The following is a 25,164-nucleotide window of genomic DNA, read 5'->3' on the forward strand; positions in this document are numbered from 1 at the left end:
CAGCAGGCTCACTGAGCATTGGTAACTGCATGCTCCGCTCATGTGGTGAGAGCTAAGAAAAGACTAAAATGAGGGATGGGTGGGAAGGAATTCTTCACGAAGGCTCAGGGGATATTTTGGATGTTATTAATGTCACCTTAACAACAGGTAAAAACATGTTGAAGACCTTATGGGGCGTCTGTTAGCAGACTGTATGTGGACATAAAGATGCAGATCTATTTAACAGCTTTGTGTTTATCCAGTTTTATAACGTTTTACTATTCAGCTCAGCAGCACAGATTTACATTTAATGTCCAGTCATCAGAGTTCAGAGTTATTTAAATACATTAGTGATGCAGAAGACTAAGCATATGCTGCAATAATGTGCAACAGGGATGCTCAAGGACACGCTGGTTACTGATGATATTCAAGAGCAATTATTAACAGCACTGCTGATGAGTTTTACTGTTATACTCTTAAACTGGTTCGACTCCTTTATATAATGCAAACAACGAATACAGGAAAGCCAGGGTTGTTTTTAATCTGAATATTTGTCTAAATAAATAAGTAAATCTGTATAAATTCTGAAATCAGTAAAGAAAATTTAACAGCCTATTTATGCAAGATAGGGGGGTTATATTGGCTGGGTATGATTATTGGGGGGGGGGGTCATAACCCCCCTAACCCCCCTGGAAATTACGCCCCTGGCAGGTATAGTCGTGATGCACTGTCAAAACTGATATGAAGACACACAAAACAACATTACGTTCCCTAAAGAAGTGGGAAAATCTCTGGGAGTCAAACTGTAACACTGATCTGCAGTTGGATTAAAGCCGGATTAATGTTGCTGTGTTTGTGTCCGTAAGCATAGCTCTTTGGCTACACAGAGGAAGGGATTATTACAATCCAACCAACGCAGAGGCTATGGAGACGCACATGCGTGTTGCTGGTGGTGATAATGTGAGGTGTGGATCTGACTGTAGAACCGGGCGACACTGCGTGGTCACTGGCTAACGACTTGTGACCGATAAGTTCTTATCTGGTGAACTTACCCTGACTTATTCTCATTTCTTCGGCGAGCACCACAGCGCACTACAAATTGGTTTCACATTTGTTTGCCCACATTACTGGCTGTTATATTGTTGACATCGCCCCCTGGTGACAGTAGACAACTACATCACGCAGATGTGGCTCTGCAAAGCTCTGCATCTGACACCTGCCTGACAAAACAACTTCCTGTCATTGAATAGCCGTCATCTGTTATACTGCTTGTTTGCGTTGTGCGCTTGTGTGTGCGTGCAGGTGGCAAAACAGTCATCATGAGAGATCCATAAACCTTTTAGAAAGGTGTTGAATATGCAACTAACAAGAGGAAGTGTGAAATGGGCAGAAAAAAAAATACGTGCATGTTTTTTTCTCTTTAAATGTTAATATTTCGTATTAGTTTCAGTTTCTCCCTTGACTGAAAATCAGTTTAATCACATACTTTTCAAACGCAGGAAGCTATCACATCCTGTCACAGTTTCCATATTCACTTCCACCTCTTACAGGTGTGACAAGCAAACCTTGCAAGTCACAGGCTCCAGGCACACAAAGCCTCCTTTTCATTAGGTTTGCTATTCAAACATTCTTCTGTGCGCTTTACTCTGTAATTTTTCTGCTAAATATCCTTCCAAAGAAAGAAGAAAAACTAAAAATCCACAGAGCGCAAATGAGCATTTCCACTTGATGATGACATGGAAAATTGCTGGATCCATTACATTAACATTTTAATGCATGAAACGAGTAAGAGACACCGAATGAGAGATCATCCTAACTACCTCCATCAGTTCCTGGCCTAAACACTAGAGCCATCACTTTCCAAATTAGATTGGGACCAACACAATTGGACTAATTTCTGTTTTTCCTCAAAATCACCAAGCAATTTCCTCTGCTGAAAAAACCCTCATTGACAAAAGCATTTCCCCCTCTCCACTCCGCAGTACAACCATTCATCCGCAGGCCTAGAGGGTGATTTAGGCCTGGCAGTGGATGACAGGGTGCTTGTTTTGAGCCTTCAAATCTTCCCTGAAAATCTATATTAGAGAAGGGAGATGAATTTAATTATCCGCGCCAGCAAAGAGCATCCTCCTTCTGCCTCCCACAAAATTGTTGGCTCTCGTGGCCAGAATTTTTTCAGTGGTTAAGATCTGAGACGTGTTTACATGTAAATGCGGATGTGCATGAATCAGTACAGCTGTGCTTGACTTTTCTCTGATTTCAGTCTCTGAAAGCCTTCTTTTACTGTAACTTAAAATATGTGGTAGATAGTGTTTCTTTAAAATTTATAAACCCCTTCACTCCTTTGCGAAGGCGCTGGCTAAGGAATGTGATCAGTGCTGCATTATCTTTATTTTTTTCATCAAGATTAACCCAAAAAACTAAAGGCTGAGTGTCTGGAGACTTGGTGGACAGGTGGAGCAAGGGAAGTGCATATTAAAGTTTGGAACAGATGGGGATCACTTTTGTTGAATTTGAGACATATGGTATTGGCTTTGGCTGAGGAGTGCTCTACAAGGTTTCTTCATCTCTTTTCACACAATTCCTTACAAAGTGGTCTCTCTTTTTCTGCACAATGGAGTCTTTTCAGTGACCCGGACCTTACTCCCTGACTGAGAACAAGAACCCACTGTTATCACACATGCACTTGCACAAAAATGCCGTTCTTGTGAGCACAGACTTCAGGTCTTCATGTATATTATTAGTAAATGCACGACAGTGGAGCACACCTGGGCATGACTAAGTGCTTGTTTTCAGCGAAGGTGCCGTGTCGATGTGCGTGTGCGTTGCTGCGTTATGAAATTTTTGTGTGATGGTGTGAATCCAAACAGGGATGACTTCACTCACATATATTTTCCAGGACTAACAGTGGGATGCTGCTGAACCCTCAGCTTTACAAACAGAAACAAGGCCACAAAGTCTTCTGTGTGAGCCAGTTGTTATGACTGTGCTACATACTTTCACATTTCACACAGATGTTCTTGCAGGCTTAGAGTAAAACTGGATCAACTTGACTATATTTAAAGCCATTTAAAATGTAACATTTTTGTATTTTTTCCAGGGGAAAATGCTCATTTCTGTTTTTGCTTTCTTGCTTGTCCACACTGTCTGTACCACTGTAATGTACAATTACAGTTCGAAAACAGCGAGTGCATGTGCAGCAGCTGGTAATCCATTACACAGCATAGCTACTTAGAAGCATATCTAAAGTAAAATAGCACATGAGATTTTGTTTAAGTAACCCCTAAATAAATCAAAGTGAACAAAGTGTCAAATCTTCGTGGTCTTCTTGGCATAGAGTTATATAATGACTTTCTGAGGATGGCACCTGCTTCACAGCTTTATGAGGACAGCTTTACACCCTGTAGGCTAAACTGACTGACTACTGAAAGAGCCTTCCCATCTACACGGCAGTGATATTCTCATCTCAGCAGCAGAGGAAGCGCACAGATTTCTTTAAATGTCTCTAAAGAGGTGTGTGTTTGTGTGTGTGTAAGACTGTCTTCTCTTCTCATGCTATCTGAGACCCGTCTGTCCAGGCAGTGGAACATTCCATCCCAGATAAGAGACCTGACCTTTGACCCCCCATATAGTTCAGCTGCAGGTCAGTGCAAGGCTGCTCCTGTCACTCAGATTGGAAGGGAACAACTCAACAAGTGGCAGTGGGCTACACATGAATGTTCATGTGGGGTAAAAGAGGTGGGGGAGGGTTTTGGTGGGAGAAAGGAAAAAAAGAAGGGCGGGGGTGGGTCTGACAAAGGGAGGCAGAAGAGATAAGGAGCATGAAGTGGGTTTGGACAGGACAATGGGTCCACCATGTGACACTAGAGCATTCTTTCAAGCAGAAGGGCCGAGTATTTGTAGAGCAAAGTGCAGCAGAGTTACAGAATAAAATCCTGGTTACTCATACTGTTTTGTCATAACAATGGCCCAAATATGTAAGTGCTTCAACGCCAAACTACATCAGCCTCGGTCTTTGGGCTGCATTCACAGCTGTGCACAACACGCAAAAGTGGATTAAATGGAAAGTTCAGCCATTTGGAAAAATTTTTTTTATTACTTTTCTTGCTGAAAATCAAATCAGAAGCTGAAACTCACTATCACATCTCTGTTCAGTATGAAGGTGAGTTAGTTCACCGAGGAGACTGGGAGCTAACAACAACTATTAGTCCATTAGCTCTCTCTCTAGCAAATCCTTGAACTAGTTATGTCAGACTTACACAGTGCAGTGTTGCATTGGACTATTTCTGGGCCAGTTGCAGTAAGAGACATTATTATATTACAAAGACATCAAAGCACTCAAAGAATCCCTGAACTGAAATCTGTGGGAAAATTCCACCAAAGATTGAGGTGGAAGTTTAACTTTTCATGGCACATAAGCTTTTAAAAATTAATTTTGGGCCCAAATCAGGAAAACGTTTGAAGCATTTTTATCAGATTTTAAGCAGATTCTGTAGAGGTTTTTTTTCTCCCCATGACCATTAAAGTTAAATTAAGGCCTCCAAATAACTTCCCAAATAAGTGCCTTTAAAGGTGTAGAAGACTTGTTTCTAGAATGACTTTGGTGGAGTCACTTTATGAAGGCTTTTACTCACAGTGAGGTTAATGGGCCATCATAAAACGCACAGTTTAGTGTATTCATTGGATTGGATTAAACAAATAAAACATTTCATACTGATTATAAATAAATTACAGATGCCTGCATTAGGAACTGAGTTAACTCCGAACTCTGTAGTAGCGCTTTTACACTTTGCATGAAGTTTGAACTTCTATTTTTGTCATAAAACAGAGCAAAAGTATGTTCAGTGGTTTAAGTTGGCAGACACGAAGTAGAAGAAACCTCCAACATAACCACGAGCACGGATATTACCTAAAATAATCCACCTGCTGACTTTCAAATCATGCAATTAATGATCAAAATTTGATTCCATGCTTTTTTTTTACCTCTTTATAATCATCACTGAGGTAGAGACTGGACGCTTGCCTGATGACATCATCCACCCCTCCACATACATCCGTTTTATCCAGTGCCTCCCTCATCCTTCTCTCCTTCTCCGTTTTCCTGTCTTTTCCCTTCTACGTCCCAGTCAGTAGGTTGTAGTCCACACTGACTCCTGAGCTTTAGTCCAGTCAAAATGCATCATAATCCCAGTCAACTGACCCCTATCTACTCCTCTACTGGTGTCTTCTCCTCGTCTTACCCTAACATGTTGTGACGCTGTTTCTCTTTCCCTGCACTTTCTGAATACTCTGCTTGCTCGGTCTATAGGTTCATTCCGCCTCTCCCACAGGACTGAAAAAGCATAGTTGTCAGAGGTAAAGCCCCTTTAGACCCTCCCTACCTTCCACCCTCTGGCCAGGGCAGCCTCTCACAGCTCAGGACAGGAAAGAGAGAGAGAGAGCGAGGAGAGAAATTCAGATGGGTGTTTGTTTCATCTTCATGCCCTGACATGAGGACAGCAGCTGCTCACCACCAGTCTGAAAAGAGACACCTCAGCGATGAGACAGGGATAGCCGCAGTATGTGTGTAGGGGACTGTGCTTGCCCATGTGTGTTTTTGATGGTTTTTGTTGTGTCTAAAAGCCCTCCTGGGCGTCATCTCTCGCTCCATATATCTCTTTCCAGTCTGTCCCACCTAGGATTTCTGTGTATGATAAAACTTTGCAAATCAGACTATACACTGGAGGTGAATGAATGTTTAAGAGTGAGCATATGTAACAGAGAAGGTGGTGTACTCCCTTCCTGCTAAGGTAAAAATAGTGCCTGGTCCAGACTCCAAAGCCAGCAAACCCCACAGCTCCGGCCAGCTAAATAAACCCTGACAGAGCACAATAGACCATTAGTCTGGCACACAAGCACACACACAGTCACTCACTCACTCATACACACAGAGATTGCTTGTGCCTTGTATCGGTGACTTACAATTTCAATCTGAGCTCTCCACGGTGTGTAATGATCTCATCTTTGTGAGACGTTATTGACCCGTGACTCATATATTTGTCATAGCTGCCCAGACAGAAAATTATATCCAGATATGGCTGCAGCTTCACACTGCAGGGAACATGACTTCACACAAACACACGCAGTCACACACACACACACACACACACCGTCAGCCGGTTACACAGAAAAATGGCCGGTATGACAAGAACTTAGAATGACAAATCAGGTACTCACTTATATTTTTACATCATAATGACAAAATGCCAGCACATCTCTGACAGATTGCAGCTGATGTTATTGTTTTTACTCCTTCCTGTTATATTTTATTCAGGCAGAATGCATTCAATACACAGTTGTATTTTAAAGGTTTGTTTTATTTTTTAATGGAAAACAAGATACAAAAAATATTGTATTTCCAAAGGTAGAAATCTGAAGTATCCCAGAAGTGAAAAGTATTTTACACATGCAATGTTACCTTCAGTTGTTTTAGATTTAATGTAAATGCAGATGAATCAGACATAAAGTTTATAACTCGCGTCTCCTGAAAGCCAAATCTGTGCAATGTGAGGTTTTGCTCATCTGAGAATAGAGCAGGTCATTTTCTAAGTGCTCATCATGTGTGCTGCTTCTCATATACTCTATAAGGTCTTCCCAGGCCACGAGGATCATTTCCAGTAGTTAGTGTACTAGATGAGAAATAAGATAACTTGGATACATTTCCAGCCTGATTGAAGGTGGAGGGTGTTAGCTACGATCCAGTGCCATCCTTAGTTACCTTCAGAATCTGTATGAAATGAGAGTCATCTCAAGGGCACAATCGCCCGGGACCCTCAGCAGGTTGGGGGGAAGATCATAATCACCATTTGCTCCATCTGACATTGTAATTTGAACCTTTTTCCTCACAATTCAAGGTCACTTTTTGTTTTGTTTACTGTATTTCATGTTTTGTGTGTACTGGATTATATGTACTCTAATCTTTCAAACATTCTTTGTAATTCATGTGGGAAAACAGCTTAAGATATTCACGATGTATTTGCAGCAGTATTTTAAAATCCACTTCATTATTACGTATTAGGAACAACAACTGAAACTATGGTACTCTTAAAAGCCTTGTATAATTAGACAAGCTAACCCTGATCTCAAACAGAGTAGACATGAAAGTTAAACAGAGTTTTTTTTTTAATTTTTGAAGCATTAAACCACCGCCTACAGGTGGGTTCAGATGATGTATCACGCTAAACAGTGAGGGATCTAAAGGAAAGATGAAGATATCAGATAAGAAATAAAATACCCAGCCAAGGACAAAGGGGTACACGAGGATTGTGAGGAGAAGACGAGAGGGAAGAGAATGCCAAGTGTTACTGATGAACATGAGTCACATTCATCTGTTTCTCTGCTCAGAGTGAGAGAGCACGCAGATGAGAATAACACGAGAAAAAATATCAAAGAGGAAGACAGTTGGGGAATAATGCAATTGGATGATAACATCAAAGAGCTTTTGAACACACACACACACACACACACACACACACACACACACACACACACACACACACACACACACACACACACACACACACACACACACACAGAAGGGTTAAGTGGAAAATATAGGAAGTGGATTTGATTCAGCGTTGATCCCTGTGGATTATGGGCAGAGTACAGCGAATTGTCTGGCTGTCTCCTGAACCCACCCACACTGGGGTGCTGCTGGGGACAATACATGCAACACACACATACATGCACAGGCGGATAAAGCCAGTGGTAGCCGTCAGTGAGAGCGGCCTGTTTGGAGCTAGAGGGTGGGGCAGAGTTTGCCCCGCTGGATCTCTACTTCATTACTGAGGCTGACTTCATCGTGAAGGTGAAGTCACCGCTGATTCAAGTTTGATAGGAGGCTGGGAGGAATTGGTTACCTGGTCTACCTAGGCAAACAAAGCACATCCACTCACTAGCGCAAACATTCCCTATTGAGAGTTCAAAGGCGAAGTGAACTGTGGGTACTTTAAGCTACATTTGAGACACACACACGAGCCTGCACACATGCAAGTTAGTTCTTCTAGTATAGGTGATGACTTGACTTTATGGTCAGCTGAGAGAGCGAGTATGAAAGACAGAGAGACACATACACACACAGAAAGGCTTATTGTTCCAAGTGAACAGAGGGTGACTGTGGGAGAGGGTTCCTGGCACCTCCTGAGCGCCTGGGATCCAAGGCCAGTGGCGCTATGTGTGTTTCTGTACTTGTATATCTATCTTTGTGAGGACCAATACAGAATTGAGAACTCAGGGGTGAGGACACTTGCAGGAAGTGAGGACAGTCTGGTTGCTCGTCATTTTCTGACACACTTCACAAGGTGTGTTGAAGGGGTAAGACCTGGCTTTAGGATAAAGGTTTTGCTTTACGAAATACATAATATGCCAATGTCCTCACAAAGATAATAGTACAAACGCATGCGTGTGCACATGCTGTACAATCACATCTTTACTGTTTATTATCTTTCTAATATCTGTATGTCATTATCATACCAGTTTTACTGACACGTTTGAAAGTAATGCCACATATTCTCATCTGATCTTATTTTGGAAAGACGAGGAAAAGAACGGGGTCTGCTACCATAGCAACGTGGTAAGAATTTCTCCATGGCGATGCTCTGTGTTCCAAACAAATTGGGCTGTGAAAGGAACACAGGGCAGCCCATCGGGAAGTCTGCAAAACTCACACTGAGGCATGCTTTTGAGGGAGCTCCAATTCTGGTAAATTGCACAATACTGTTAGAGTGATGTTAAGGAACTCAAAACTCATGCAATCCCATCCACATACATCATGATGCAATGCAATTAATCCAAAAATGATACTGTCTGGGTGTCTTTTAGGGAAAGAAATGCTCTTATTTTCCCTTCTGATCTTCCCGTCCATATAGGCAAGGGAATATGAGTTATGACTCTTATGTTAATAATACGATACGCACAAAAGTTTTTAGTATTTTTTTTAATATAATTTCATAACATTTCTCTTTTATGTGTTGGCTCTGTCCTGAGTTTAGTGTGGGCTACAGTATAACCTGCCAAATCAGTGGTGTATTTAGGTCAGCCAGATAAATCGAAAGGTATTTCAAGGGCCACATGCAACCTAATTTGATCTCAAGTGGGCCACACAAGTAAAACCTTCACACGGGCTACAAAGAAAAGGTCTGAAGACGTCCACATCCGAAAATCCAAAACACATGAGGAAGAGCTCGACATGTCTTAGGAAAAACAAATGTGGTTTTGAACTATCAGTGTCAGTTTTTCCACATTACAAAGAAACACTACGCTTGTGAATCAAATAAATATATCAGGACCACATCTTGGCTTGGGTAATTACGACATTACCCCATGGGTGATGTTTGTCAGCAAGAAGGCCTTAAAACCGACAATGACTCAGACCTCTGCTTTGCACCAAAATGCATCGAAAGTCCAAAAGTTAAGCCTTATTTTCTGCAGTTTGCACAATTTTGAAAGCCAAACCGTGAGCTGGACTTAGGGCCAGTACTGCTAAAGGACTGATTAAAAGATAAATCAGAAACATGCCCAAAAAGCAACATGAGCACTGGAAAGAAGTTGTACAGCATCACATGCTTGTGCATTAAGTTTGGGCCTTGAAAAGAAGCACGTAAAGCTCAAGTTAGTATTAGCAGAGAAAAGGAAATAGGGTTAAATACATATGTTTATCTCTGTGTAAATGTATGCTTTTCACTTACATTATACAAACATAATGTATTAAGGTCTATGGCCTGGTGAACTATGGAAAACAATATTGACAGTAATTCCATAGATTTTTGCTTATTGCACCAACTTATCGATTGGTTCTGTCAGGCTGGAATGATCTACCAGTGCGATCTACTGTACTGTACTCTCATTTATAATTCATTAGGCCACACCTCATATACAGTTACACTTGAACTCTCTCCATCGTTTTCCAGTCAAGCTTGGAAAACTGCATGAGCTCATGTAGCCCCAACATAAATATACAACAATCTTCGCACATACATATGTACATACAAACACTACATGTGGGAGTACTCAGCATTCAGTGAGAGTGCCCCCCCCCCCCCCCCCCCCCACACACACACACACACACACCTCCAGGCCTTGGCAAGCTGACAATATTCCTCCAGCCCAGGATGACACACTGTGGCCAAGCTGATAAATCTCCCCATCACCCTTCACCCTGCTGGTTATTGCTGCTGCTGCTGACAGCAATACGGTGCTGCGAGATTTATAGATTTACACGAGAATCTGAAAACAGGGCGGCATACCGAGACCTCAGACTCGAGTAAACAGACAGAGGGTCTGCGTGCTTTTGCTCACTTAAGCACTTAATGAAATGAAGTGCAGCACAGAGATAAAGGAGATCTAGCAGATGATTGGTTATTAACGAGACAATGTTTTCCTCTTTTTGGACTTTAAACTGACTAGAACCTTAATCGATTGATGGCTTCACATGACTGTGGGTTAAATGGCTGCTTTTCTTGTTCTCCCAGGGTCAGCCTGCCTCCTAATTGGCTAATGGTATGAGACATTAAGTGGGAGCTTGCCTGATATGGTATGTGGGGAATAGAAAGGGAAGAAAAGAGGATTAAAACTGCTAACCTCCAAACACAGAGGACCACACCTTATTTAAAGCAGGACAAAACACTGATGCTGATCTTAAAAAAGAGATGGGCACATACATGGCCACACTGACCTCTCTCTATTTTCCACTTCATCTACTCTCTGACAATTTTATGTCTTCATCACACCCCTCACTCATTCCTTCTCTTCAATCCTGTCTCGCCATTGCCCTTTGCTACTTACCATCCCTCTCTGTGTGTGTGTGTGTTATTCTGTGTGTGAGGGGCGCTGTCTGCCTGCTGGTTGCCAGGTTACCAGTCTAATTGAGAGGCCTCTAGAGAGTAGCTGTTATCAGAAGAGCTTGAACCTCTTCTTCCGCTTACCGCTCGAATTCTTTCTCTTATTTTCTCCATCTCGCTCTTTTCCAGTATTTTTGCCACATTAAAGCCATCTCTGCTTTTAACTTTTTTAACATCTCCTTAATTTTCCCTTCCTCTTTACTGGAGATGATTATGATTATTTTTTCATGTGTATTATCTATTATAGTTGCCTTGGAAGACTGTTCGTCATTGCTGTCTGCACACTTCTTATTGGACTTTGCTCAGCCAGAGGTGTCAATTTTCTTACTGTTTCATCTCTGCCTTTTATCTGTCATCTCCACTATCCCTTTGGCGTCTCTGGTTATCTTGTGCTCTTTCCTTCATTCCTGCCATTTCTCAGTCACTCCATCGAGCCTTTATCTGCCACAAACATGGCAGGAAATCCTTATCCCATTACACAACCATTAACCCAACACGAGCGCAAATCCACCCTCCTGACACGCAAATACTGATATGTGGAGGACGCATAGGGAATAATACAAATATTATATCTCTTTAAGGGCAGTTTATTGATTCCATAACATAATCTTAAGAATACACAGCACTTGCATGAAACAGCCAAGAGATCAGACTGCACAAATGTGGATAATTGTAGAGACTTGAGCATTTGGGAACTGTTATTAACCCACTTGGGACTACGCTTGATCAACTCAGCTGAAGGTTTCATGCAAGTGAATTTGAGCTAAATGCAAAATGTTGCAGTTAAAGGACAGAATATGGAGTTTTCATCTTGAAGTTCCATATTACATGTTGATGAAACACTTTAAGTACACCCACAAGGCCCATCCATCTCTCTGGGACTCTCTACACTTGTTTCTTCTCATCAAAGAAGCTCCATCTTTTCCTTCCTCGCAGCCTCCCCCGGCATATCCCCTCATTTCTTGTGCCTTTCATCTACCTCTCTGCTTGTTTCCACTCTCCATCTTCACTGCATTGCAGATTTTCTTCCTGAGAAGAGCTGGTTATAGAAAACCGGATGCACAGCTGTGATGTGATGCTTGCCTTTAATCACAGATGCTTCATTTCTCCCAATTCTTAGTTAGATAAAGTGGGACACTGCTGTCACATGTCCCACCAGGGTCACCCACACGGCCATAAACATGAATCCACACACAAGCACACTCTCCAAGCATTATCATTTAAATTCCATTTATCACTATGTTGTCTGCGCCATACAACGAATATTGTTGCGCCGCTATATGAATCTCATAGCTTTGAAAATCCTTTACATCGGCTAGTTGTGAGAATATAAACTTGCAGTTCCATGCAAAACTCATGCTTCCATGTTATGGGGGTTGTATGACGAGGAGGTGGATGGGAGTTAGGACATTATTCCCTGGAGTCAAGTTCTCTCTTAGCAACCAGACAGCCATCAGATTCACAACACAATCACGTAACTGCAAAAGACAGAGCAACACTCCCACACAGGTCTGAGTCTCGGTAGTGACACACAAGTCCTGCACATGTGAACTGAGTGTCCTATTTTCAAATGTGACATTTAAAGCTTCACTGAAGGGAAAAACTTACGATTTATAAAACGCTACACGTAACAAAATAAAATAAATAAATAAAACATCATCAATTTGTGCCTGTAAGACTGCCAGCTGAGGCACAGCAATGTTTGTTGTGTCATTTTGGTCAGACAAATACCTGGTACGAACAGTTTTCCTGGTGGACCATCCTTCACAGCATCCTAGAGCGGAGCTGCCTGAGCTGGGGGAACAGGAGCGGGACTGGGATAAGATTCCCAGCCCTGCAGTGGTATTCCAACGGAGAAGAGAGGAGAGATCCCACTCAGCGTTTGATCCAAACTCAGAAAAATCTGTCACTACCACTGCTTGCCTCTCGTTGTCGGTCAGTTCAGTCTTCACCTTCTGCTTTTCTGTGTCTTTATGCTTGTTTTCTGCTCTGTCTGTTTGTTAACAGAAAAGGGCAGGGTCTGATCGCTGCTTCCCCAAAGCTGAAAGAGGGAGGGGAGTGAGAGACTGGAGGAGGGGTGTGAGAATAAGAGAGGGAGGGAAAGACGCTGTGAAAAGCAGAGTACACTCCCGCTCGCCTTTCTCTGTCTGCTTTGGACTGAAAAGGGGGAGGAGCTGTGGGGCTGAATGTATGCCCAGTGGGGAGAGGGGATTGTGGAAAAGGGATGAGGGAGGGTGCGGGTGGTGTGGGTCCGGGCCAGGATGTCATTCAGCTGTTTTATATAAAGTCATGCCAGACACGGAAAGCGGACAGGAGAGAAGGGCAGTGGGGAGACTTTCATACCTTAACCTTTATCTTAATCTCCATGTGTGTTGCACAAAGTGGCACTGAATAAAAGCTCAACCTGAAATGTGTTGCAATCAGAAAGTATGCAAAAGCTGAAAGTATCAAAAGCTGGCACTGAATGTTTGAACAGACACAAATCATTCACTTATTTAGTTATTTCCCCCCAAACATTCCTTATTTAAAGTGAAGCAGTGTGTCTCTCGCTTAATTTATGTGCACGTTTTTGTGACTTTTGCCTCACTGTGTGAAAGTATACATGTTCATCTTTAGCTTCCCTTCATTGTCTTTCTCTCCCTCGTTGTAAGATTATAATCCCACAGTGGCAGATGGCCGGTCTATAATCCACATGCAGGTCAACCTCCTCAGATAATCTGTTCCTTCTCTATCTTTCCCCCCGTTCCACTGGCATCTACCCATAACCTTTATATCTCCATCTATTTGTTTTTAATTCCAGTGAGATGGATGTGTCCTTCTCATTTTTTACTGTAACCCCACTCTTTTTTACTTTAAAATGACTGCACAAACACTCTTAAATAGTCATTTTAAGCTTTTAACTACACAAACCAGCATACTGCAGCTACAGAACTGTTTGGACTCTACAGTAAGTATCTGCTTTCTGCTTTTTATAAACATTCCCATCAGAGGAAGTGGAAAAACTTCCAACAGCGGTTTGGAGGATGTGAGATTCTGATGCCGTTGCAACATGCATCTGTTTCAAGTTTCATGTTTTTCTTTTGTGGCAAGGTAGCTAGCCACACACTAACCCTGTTATCTCATCCGTCCTCCAGGCCAAATCTCTCTATCTGATATTGATCTTTGTTGGGTGACGCTGCTTTTCCGATAAGACCACTCTTGGGTTTAATGACCTGGATGTGGATCGATGAGCTCCCTGCTCTGATCTCGCTGCTCAAGCCTGCGCATCATTGGCTCTGGGTTAGCTTTCTGCAGGGTGCCCAGCTGGGGAGGGCTGGAAGAGCGCCCATACTGTGACACTCACCAATGATATAATTATCTTTGTATGATAAACCCGTTTTTTTCTCATAGAATACCAAATGGGCCTCATAAAAGCACTTTTAAGCTTACAAGCATACATTAAACAAGCTCAAAGTGGCTAAATATGAAGAGGGTCAGGACATCCCAAATTATAGTGTATAGTACAACTTCCAGACGTGCATTAAAGCAAACAACTTTAAGCTGTTACACAATTCAAAAGAGTGGAAAAAAAGATATAGAAATGTGCAGCTGTAATGAAACCCAAACAGTTTTTGGTGTGCATTTGGGCATAAACCTATTTATTTGTGCTCTTAGGCTGGCAATTATAACAGTCTGTGTGAAGACTGGCTTGCTTTTTGGAGTCAGCTTTAAAGTACAATGTTCAGCACACAGATTCATTTTTCAGGCCTAGAATAGGTTGCAGCTTGATCAGAACTTTATAAAAACTGAACAGCTATTGTAGGTTTGCTTTGGTAGTTACTTTCTGCCCTGTAGCAATAAATAAATAAATATATAAAGAAATAAAAATAAAAATCAGTAAAGAAAATACAAATAAATTATATTTAAATTCTGAAGAATTGTTTTGAATGGATGGACAGATACATGGATGGATGGATGGATACATGGGTGGCTGGATGATGCTCCCACGACGCTTGTCAGAATTTGAACTTCTCTCTCACCGACTTTTGTATAACATATTCATTTTAAGTGAAACCATGAGTGCGAGCCTATGTTTAGGCTCCACAGGAAAAGAACATCAGCATGAAACAACTTCCCACAAGCAATGAGTCAATGACTTGATTCAGTCCAGTATGTGGAGCTTCAAGATGCTCTTGTGTTTTTCAATACAGATGTAGTCATTTCACTCTCTGTTGCACAAGTATATGCATCCAGACAACACTACAAAGCAGTGAAACAACTTTGATGCCCAACATCACGAGCCTAGCTTTGATAGAGGAATCCACAGCCACCCCCTTTCCCCTCCTCTGTCACCATGGCAGCAGTCTGTCTGAAGACACCCCCCACTGACCTTCACAGGGTTGTCAAGGTTACAATCTGAGTCACAGCACAGGTGGAGACGGAGAGAGCATCTCTTTATTCACACCAAGAAAAGAAAACAATATCAGACTCCATCCAGACTGCACACCGTGAAGACCCCCACTCTCAAATTACACACACAATTATATACACAGAGAGTAACAAGCACACAGAACAAACAAAGTTTCAAAAAGCTGTGATTATGTAAGTGACCTAAAACACCACAAAGAAACCCAGAACAAAAATTATTAACTTGAGTCGGGCAGACTGCAGTTTTGCCTCCCACTCACTGGCCACGTTATGAGATGCTAAAACTAACTCACTGGATCTCCACCAGCAGTGACTTTCTGCTAAAATACAATAGCTGCCTGCTGATTCTAATGTAAACTCTAACAGTCATATGTAATTTATGCCTGCACAGAGCAGAGGGAATTGCTGTTGTGTGTGCCACTTGCTGCGAGAGTATGTTGTGTACACTGAGGACTCTTCGCTCATTCTTCTTTTCCTCATCTCATTTTGCACATCAAAACAACACTTGTGTGGGGGATGTGTGTATTTAGCTTTGCGATGTGGGCATATCTGTACAGGAAAACAGCAGGAATGAATACTTCATCATAAGTAAATGATCACTGAGTGAATAATACTGCTGTTCATTCTTCTAGTGGGATACAGAGAGGACAGGAAGTGGTGCTGTAGGTGGGAAATAATGTCCCGTAACACTCTGCAGAGCTCATGGAAAATACATGAGTCTCAAGCACGCTGTGACACCTCCTCTCTTTCTCCGACAAACAGCTTGTCCTCTCTCTTTTTATCCTCTGTGCCATCTACCCCTCCTTCCTCTCTGTCTTTGGCCTTTCAGCGTAACTACATTTGATTTCTTTTGCCACTTTTCTCCATCTTCCCCCTCATTCCCCCTAGTGCTCCTTCTCTGCTACCCCCTCCCTCTGGCTCAGCGGGAAGAGAGGAGCACAGATGCTTTTAGCGAGCTGACATTTTGTGCCAGTGTAAAAACACTGCATAGCAAAGCAGGTTGGCTCAGTGTGAGGGCCAGATTCTGGCGGTAATGAGCTCACTCTGACAGGGAGGAACTGATGTGGAAGGCCAAGGAGTGCGTGTGTGTGCGTGTGTGTGTGGACGACCAGCCACTAGAGGTTGTTCTAATGAGGACTCTATGCCTACGGTTTGTGGTGGAAAGACAGGGCCTGCTGTGATCACTAGCCTGTATTAATATTTGCCTTGCATTTTTAAAGGCGCATCAGTGCATTAACATTCAAATACCAGCGAACTAAATGACTAACTGACCACCAGTTACACTTGTGCAATGATGAAGTCCATTATGAAACAGCAGTTGTGAGTCACAGAGAATAACAAGCAGCTGAGACAGAACTATGGCATGGTATGTCTCCTTGGCAGCAGATAGAAAGTGGCAAAAGCAAAAAAGATGGCTTGAAAACACAGAAAAGAACGGAAAAGATTTTCTAACCTCCCTCTCTTGGAGGTTCCAGCTTCTTTAAGGGTGTGTGCAAAATAGTGTAGAATAAATATGGGGAGGGGGGCAGACCAAACTGAACATTACTAACTAGTCCAGACTAGTTAGTAATGTTCAGTTTGGTCTTCTGGAGGCAGTTCTTCACTAAGAGCATATGTCACTATGATTTGGGTTGTTGTTGTGTTGGAGGACAATGTTTACCCGTGTTTCCCTGTGGAGATCTTTTCATCTCATCTGACCAAACTCTGGGGTCTTTAGACAGTTTGACTGCAACTTCTTTTATGATTGTAGTAAAATATTTTTCTGTAAGAACTACAGATGCCACAGCACCACAAGCAACTTTTAATACATTTATTAAATTAAATGAGCAACAGGAGACAAAATCAAGCACTAGTCATCTAAACATGCAACCAGCTGGTTTTCATGCAAGCTTCTGTTATAATTTACATGACAAACATCTGTTGTAGTTGCTGTCTTTGAAAGAAGTACCATAGGAAATATTTCCTGTTGTATATCCTTAACTGTCCAGTTAGTATACATTTACACAATGCTAGCACTTTGGAGGCAAAATTATCTTTAAAATAATCAATACTATATTTGGGAAAAGCTTTTTTTTTGTTTTTGTCTGAAAACAGCTGTTAATAATTAGCGATTTAGCTCGATTAATTCCTGATTGATGACTACCTCACTCTAGACCAGTGATGAACTTATTTACATTGTGGGCCACATACAGCTCACTTTGATTGCAATGTGGTGGCGACTAACCAACCGGACACAGTAGTGGTAGACAAGCAGAGGAAGACGGCCGTAGTGATAGATGTAGCGATACTGAATGACAGCAACATCAGGAAGAAGGAACATGAGAAGCTGAGGAAGGACCCAGGGCTCAGAGAAGAGCTCAAGAGGATATGGAGGGTGAAGGTAACGGTGGTCCCTGTGGTAATCAGAGCACTAGGTGCAGTGACCCTCAAGCTAGGCAATTGGCTCCAGCAGATCCCAGGAACAACATCGGAGATCTCTGTCCAGAAGAGTGCAGTCCTAGGAACAGCTAAGACACTGCACAGGACCCTCAAGCTCCCAGGCCTCTGGTGGAGGACCCGAGCTTGAAGGATAGACCACTTGCAGGGGCGAGAGAGGCCACATTGGTGTCGCATCTGATGCCTAGGGCCAATTTGTGTTCCCGGCCTTATGTTTGACACCCCTGCTCTAGATCTATTGTAGCCAGCTTTGTTATAGTCCAATTACAAAGTGAACATGCTCTTTGTGAATCTCTCCAGTCAGTCAGTCACTCTGGAGTTTGAATGAGTGAATATCCTAGCAGGATACACCCTGGATGACTCATCGGCCCATCACAGAAACACAAACAACCACACACTCTCATACTCACACCCACTGCCAGTTTAGAGTCTACCTGACGAGCATGTCCTTGAAAAACCATCCTGAAACCAAGAACGTCCTGGCTGTGATTTGACAGCTCTAACCACTGCACTGCTGTAATGTATACGGGGCACTGGAAAAGCATAAATATCCAAACCTTCCCCCATTTTTAGCTACTGATTTTCTACTTGCCTCTGTCTTGGCTGATGGTGTTTACTGTTGGTTGGAGCAAATAAAAGGCAAAAAAAAAAAAAAAACATTATAAAGAGGTCATCTTTTGTTTTAGGGACTCGACAGGCTCAAACTTTATTTTTGTTCTTTTCTTTAACTTCACAACCTTCACAATGAAGTGTTTCATTAGGAAATTATCAGCAGGTCAGTCATTAGCTGCAGCCCTCCCTTAATCTGATGAAATTGTTTTTTTTTTTGCTGTTGGTATGTGAAGGGATGAAAATGTTCTGTGCTCTCCAGCAACAGATGAAGATCTCAGCATGGCCTGGCACAATATCTCTTTCTCTGTCTCTCACATGAACAGACTAACAGCTTAGATAACACACAGTCATGGAGACAGAAAACCTCTTTTATAAGTCTGCCTCTTTCTGCAGACGTGAATAAACACGTTTCGTATTTTTAGACTTCGTTTACAGCCCACATCTCTACCTCTTACACATGCACACATACACCCAAGCACACGCTCTATAATTAGGAGCAGAGAAGACCAGTGTTTCATGTTTCAGCTCCACCCATGTAAATGCACAGAAACACAGGCTACTACGTATCTCTTTGTATATGTGCATCCATCTCTGACCAGAGATGGATAGGTGATGGATAGGAGTTTTAAATCCTTTACTGGGAGCAAAACACCCTCTTTTCTTAAAGCAAACCTTGTTTTTATTTCCGTCAGCCCTGTTTTTACTTATACAGCCAGCCTGTGTGTAGTATATGTGTGTACTCGGCTCAGCTCTGAAGTGGCTGTGTCGTATGCATTCTGACACAAAGCTATGACATTGGAGGCCATCTCCTCGCTGCTACATAAACCTCTATTTCCTCCACAGCACGCTCTGCCACTCACAGCCTGCGCCTCTCTTTGATAGTTTTCATATAGGGCGGAGAGGGGGAACCAAGCAAGGAGGGGGGAAATGGTCTCCTGCTGTAACTTTGGCTGTGTGAAAACATTAGGCTATAATGCCTCCTGACAGCTAGAGGAAGAAAACAATTAGCTTGGAATGGGAGTGGGAACAGTAGTGAAGGACAGGGGACGTCTTAAACGGCGAGGGAAAGGGGAGAAGGTGAAGATTTGCAGCAGTGTAGTAAAACGAGTCAGAGCCTAAGCTGACTTCCATGCCAGATAGGATATAACACATGCTGAAGAGAGGTTTTGACTTTGCATTTTATCCACCTTTCTCACACTGTGGTGAGTCACGAGTGAATAAATCAGTGGAAGGGTGTGCTCGCGTGAGCTTTTGTGAATTCATCAGTGTGAGACAGAAGAGGCAGAGGAATGTGTAGCTGTAGGCTGTGAATTTCCACCTAAAAGTGCCATTTATCTCCAGTCACAGCGGTGCCTCTGTCTAGTTCCTGCTTGCTCGCCTGGGTGACATCACTCTCTGGATCATCAACCAAACTGGTAGTGCTTCCTCTTTAAGTACCCAGATGGGATGCCCGTCTCTGTCAGTTTAGTCACATCTATACTATCATATTATTATTATAAATACACATAGGTGGTGTTTTTGTGTCTGCTTTCTGGTTCTGTGGAGATGTTATCAGGCAGCTCATTAAGCTGTACTTTGACACCAGACAAGAGCAGTTTAGGCACCACTCCCATGCACGCCGTCTAAGAAACTTGAACTTAATAACGTGTGGTTTAACTCCGATGTTTGTGTTGCCTTTGTGCGTAGACTTTGCAGGTAGATAAATCTAAGCAGCAAAACATCTGATTTTGGTATACCAGACTAACTAAACTGTCAAACTGACTTCACTTATTCACTGGTAGTTGGATGTTTGAGGGTGTGGGGTCAGTGTGGGCCTACTCAGTAGACAGTTGGCCAACAGGCACATTAGGATGAATGAACAAGCTGAATCACCATTAGTGTTAGAGTTAACTGACTGTTCTTGTGAATCACTGATTTTTACCCATTTAAGGTACTTTATTCTTGTGCTTTGCTTCTGTCAGCTTCCCTTCCTCTTTCACCAGGAAAAAATAGAAGAAAAAGAAACAGCCCACTGATAACACAGGTGAAATGCATTAACCGTCTGCACTTTAGCTCATTCTTTTATTCTGTGTTTACAGAGCAGACAGAAGACGTGGTTATCCAGAGGCAACATAAAGCTTTTGATTGCCTGGCTTTTTGTCGTGGCTAGTTCTTTTAGCAGGTCTTTGTGTCTCACAAAAACTTTCTCTGCCCCTTCATTCAAAACGGCTGTATGGTGCAAACATTTGCTTATTTAAAACAGAATTCAAACACACGTGTGCAGCATATTGTGTTTTGACCAAAAAAAAAGGGCAACAAAGAAGGCAGCATGAACCTGCTCTTTGTTAAAGGGTCACAACTTCATTCAAAGGAAAATGAGATCTATGGATGTGCATCTGGTTCTGTTCTGGTTCTATTCTCAAAATATTGAACTTTTTGAGTAACGCACAAAGTCAAAAAACAACATCTCCCAGCAGAACTATGTCGTGCACTCAGTTATAAATACACATAAAGCTGCTTTCCAAACAACTCATTCAACTTTGTGCATAAAGATTTGTTTCCACCTCACAATGTATAAACACGGAAAAGTCTGAGAAGCTGGAAACAGAGCACACTTTTACAAACTGATCACATTCTTCTTTACCTGAGTTAAATGCCCGACTTGCTGTGAGGAATCCAAGGTTAAGCTGAGATGAAAAATATTCCACGGGAAAAAAAAAGAAAAAAGGAAAAAAAAAAAAAGCATCTGCCAGCACTGGCAGACTTTCAGGATACTATGAGAATACAAATATATCCTTTGATATGATTTAGTGAGCTGAGTTTGTGCATGTGTGGACTGACAGGAGACAGAAGACTGCTTTACTTTAAAGCACAGACAGTGCAGTGAGTTGTATAATGAGTGAGTGTGTGTACGAGCTTTGGTGTGCGGAGGGTTGGGCATGTTTCAGCGGGTATCTGCACATGGACACACACTCAAACACAGTGCTGGAGCAGTGGTTAAGCCATGGAGGCTGAACCAGACACTAGTGCTCCACCACGAGTTCTCTACACCTGGTTAGAGCCCTGCCCCCAATCTCTAAAGTTTCCTCCTACTCATTTACATATTAACCATTTTTATCCTTTCCTATTTGGCTCGCCTCCATTTTTATTCAAACCACAATTCTGGACTTATGCACGTCCTCTGAGCTCATGTTCACTTTGACAGGTTCTTGCTTATTACAGCTATTGCTCATTTCAGGCCTCACCGATTTGTTTCCCCCATTCAAGATGTAACTCTAGTGCAACCTCTTTATACAGATTGTTTGTACCTATTTATAGCCTTTATAAATGTGCTCGTGACTTCCCGAACCCTGTAATTTCTTTCTTCTTTTACCCGCCGCCTCTCTCCCTCTATACGTGGCACAGTCTGAGTTGTGGGTGAAGGTAGTCGTTAAGTTGTTAGTGGAGGCTGGCGAATGGTTCAACTGCTGAACTTGTACATAAACACAGAGTGCAAAAAGAGAAAAAGAGAAAGCGATCTCTTCCTTTGCTCTTTTCTCTAACCTCTCTCTGATTCCTCCACATTCTTTTATTTTCCACAGCCCTTGAGTGCTTTTCTGGGGCAAAGCACTCCACAGTTGTACAGTTTCATCTGGCTTGTGGCCTTTTTACTCTTTATATGGTGTGCCTAAGCGACACTTGCGATACAAGGTTCTGTTCATCAACCTATTACTTCTTCCGACAGCTGGGGAGGAGCAAAGGTGAATCATCACATCTGTCCTAAGATAACTGTTGGCAATATGTAATCTCACACATACTGATAGTTATGCAGTAATAAGCCATTTATGATTACATTATCAATGATTTAGAAGCGAACTGTAGCAATTTTGTTGAGAATTTACATAAGGATGGAGCACATTCACGGGACATATTATTAAGTTCAATTCAATTTTAATTATATAGTGCAACATCACAACAGCAGTTACCTCAAAGTGCTTTATTTTGTAAGGTAAAGGAAGAAACTTCCAGCAGAAGTAGGCTGGGGGGGGGGGCATCTGCCACGGCAGGCTGAGGGTTAGGGGAGAGAGATTCCAAAAACATGGCAACTATGCTTCCTATAATGCAACTTCATAATTCATTTTTCCGTTACACCTTTCCAAACTCAGTGTCAAGTATTCAAATCAGGATGTTGCTAAAGTAAAACATAGACTGGTTTTCCTTGAGTTGAGAAAATGCTGTGAAACTGCACTAACATATGAAGTAAATGCCTCAGCCTTATCATGACCGTGTGTGTGTGTGTGTGTGTGTGTGTGAGAGAGAGAGAGAGAGAGAGAGCATGCCCGCACTTTTAAGCTTGTGCAGGTCTCAGCACAGGCCCTATCTTTTTTTCTTTTTTTTTGCCAGTTTGCCCGTGGGGTGTTTTCAAATTGTGTGAGTAAGTCTGGGTGTGTGCACTCTGAGATTGAAAAAGAACTAGCCTGTAGACACAGATTTAATACTTCTCCAGCACGTACCTCAGAAAACACACAGGCAAATTTCTGCATGCAGATAACCATACATGTAGCCCGAGCCCATTTCTGCTTTTTTAACCTCAAGTCCGGATAGGAAGACTAATATTATCATTCACCTTTCAGGAGTGCAGAGCTAAATGCGGGGTTAGAGGTAATTTACCCCCAGTGTACTTGAGGTCCCTGTGGAGCCGTCTTTGCCACGTGCCTCCAGATTTAATTAGAAACAACTTTTGAAAAATCCACCGGGCCCCTCATCAACATGAATCCTCCGGACGCCACACCTGTAGCCCAAAGGCAGACGCTGAGATTACAGGAGCCAAAAGCCACACCCTAAGTAAACACACCTGCAACAACAAGACTTAATACAAAATAAAGTGGAAATAAAACAACGTGCTCAATAACTGTAGCTTTTCATGGCATAGAATACAGTGCAGCCATCACATTTTCCATAAATCTACAGCTTAATAGTAGCTAATACAACTATTCAGCTGTAATTTTCTACCAGAAAAGCAAAGACACTGAGAACTGAGCAGGATAAATTTGCAGAAAAGCCTTCTATGTGTCCAGTCTGGTGCACTCAGTGCACCATTGATTTTACTGACACTTGAATGTTTTCCATATTTTTTATATATATAGAAGCAAAAGTCAGTTCTGTTACTACAGCACATTAACTAACCCAGTCTTCAGGCACAAAGTGACCGCTACAGATTATTAGCTCTGGACTTTACTGCGTCCCAGTCTTTTTCTGAAGGCTTAGATGCTTTTGAAGCTCAAGTGAAGCATGAATATCTCCGTCCCACTGGACCTCCAGCGACATACCAGACAGACCCACCCCTGTGTGCACCAGCAGATGCACTGGTTCACTGGTGGGTTCTGCTTGACAGGACGACTAAATATTTAACAACATTTTAAAAGCACCAGTCTCTCTGTTCTCCTGAGTGTTGGCCAAGACCAGCAGGTTTCAGAATTAAGAGATCTGAACAACCCCAGACACAGAAATAAACCGAAGATATCTCTTGGGAGTGTCAAATTTGCACTTGACTCCTTTTTTTTGCTTGCTAACAGAGTCTGGCCTTTACTGTATGTGGAAGCTTGGAGATACAATGAAAGATTAAAGGAACCAAACCATCAAATTATTATTAGTTTTTAATTAATGTGGTCAAATCTGATGGGCATAGTTCTGCAGAAATAGCAAAGGCAGAGTGGGATATATTATTTTATATCTCCTGCCTTTTCCAGTGTTTCACTTCTGCTCCCTGCTCTGGTGGGATTACAACACTAATTCCAATTTCTTATCTAGAGCACTGAAATCTGAGGCCCGGTTTTTCTCAGGCTTTTCCTGGAGAGATAGTTGGATGTTGTGTCACTATCATCATCAAGACCACTTGATCTCTTATCTACTACTCTGAGCCTTGATGTACTCATATCTAAGGCACAAGCAAAGATCAAAATGTCTGAGGAGCATATGCATGATTTCATGTGCTTGTGCAGCTGCATGGAGAAAGTAGTAGCTACACGTGGACACAGAGGCCCTCTTTTGAGAGATTTTCCTCCACCCGGGTCAATTATATCACAGCCCACTGCCTGAGGGGATCGAGAGACAGGGAGAGAGAGGGAGCAGATTTTTCCCATTCTAAGGAGGTGATCTTCCACTTTAAGCTGGACAGCAGGTAATGAACATTGACACAAATGTGGCCCTGAACTGCCCGGTCCTCCTCCTGTCCTTTTACTCCCTCTTTCCTTCCGCTCATCCCCCACTTCTCCCGCTGCATTCCTGACATGCCTCAGGGAGACAGAGAGGGCCTCCAGGAGAGACAAACAAAGACGCACAACACACACGACACACTCACAATAGCACTAGGTTGCAGCCATTATGTGTGCGCATCAGGGGAAAAGGCCTTGGTGCTTGCACATCAATAGAGAACACCAATCCAGCCTTTTCATTTGCCCTCACTTAGTTTTAGTCTGTGACAACTGGCGATGGAGCTCTAGCAGCTCTAAACAATTTTCTCCCACTCCCACCCTAAATATTTTAAAGTTACACCCTTTTGGACCCATAAACTGACAACAAACCATGAAGCTCTGGCTGAGACTGTGATTTAAACTGAGTAATGCAATAAATTAGCAAGTGAATCATGACAGCTTCTCCTGCTGGTGCTGCTGGTGAGGCATGAAAGGCCTACGGCACCTCTCTGCTTAATGTCAATGCAACACTGACCTCTTCTGGTAGAAACACTACATGGCCACAACTGTTTTTTTTTTTTTAGAACTTGTAGAAATTAGGCTAGACAGACGTAACTCTCTAAGGTCAGCAACAAATCGTTGTTACAATGCTGTCAGGACTCATCAGTATGAACTCTTAGTCGTAGATCTATAGTTTTAAA

The 25,164-nt window shown here is 42.4% G+C and overlaps 1 protein-coding gene across 3 annotated transcripts in view; it reads right to left on the bottom strand.

Moving 5' to 3' along the window:
- Positions 1-25,164, bottom strand: part of schip1 (schwannomin interacting protein 1) — a 42,869-nt gene that overhangs the window by 13,211 nt on the left and 4,494 nt on the right. The window contains exon 1 of one of the 3 annotated variants that reach the window (XM_063494291.1): positions 12,588-13,002. The exons of the other annotated variants lie outside the window; for them this stretch is intronic. Within the exon in view, the coding sequence (XP_063350361.1) occupies positions 12,588-12,617 (30 nt within the window). The 5' untranslated portion in view covers positions 12,618-13,002. Of the gene's footprint in view, positions 1-12,587; positions 13,003-25,164 lie in introns of those variants that run through there. 3 annotated transcript variants of the gene reach the window in all.

This window comes from Pelmatolapia mariae, linkage group LG14, assembly GCF_036321145.2.
Source record: "Pelmatolapia mariae isolate MD_Pm_ZW linkage group LG14, Pm_UMD_F_2, whole genome shotgun sequence".
Taxonomy (NCBI): domain Eukaryota; kingdom Metazoa; phylum Chordata; class Actinopteri; order Cichliformes; family Cichlidae; genus Pelmatolapia; species Pelmatolapia mariae.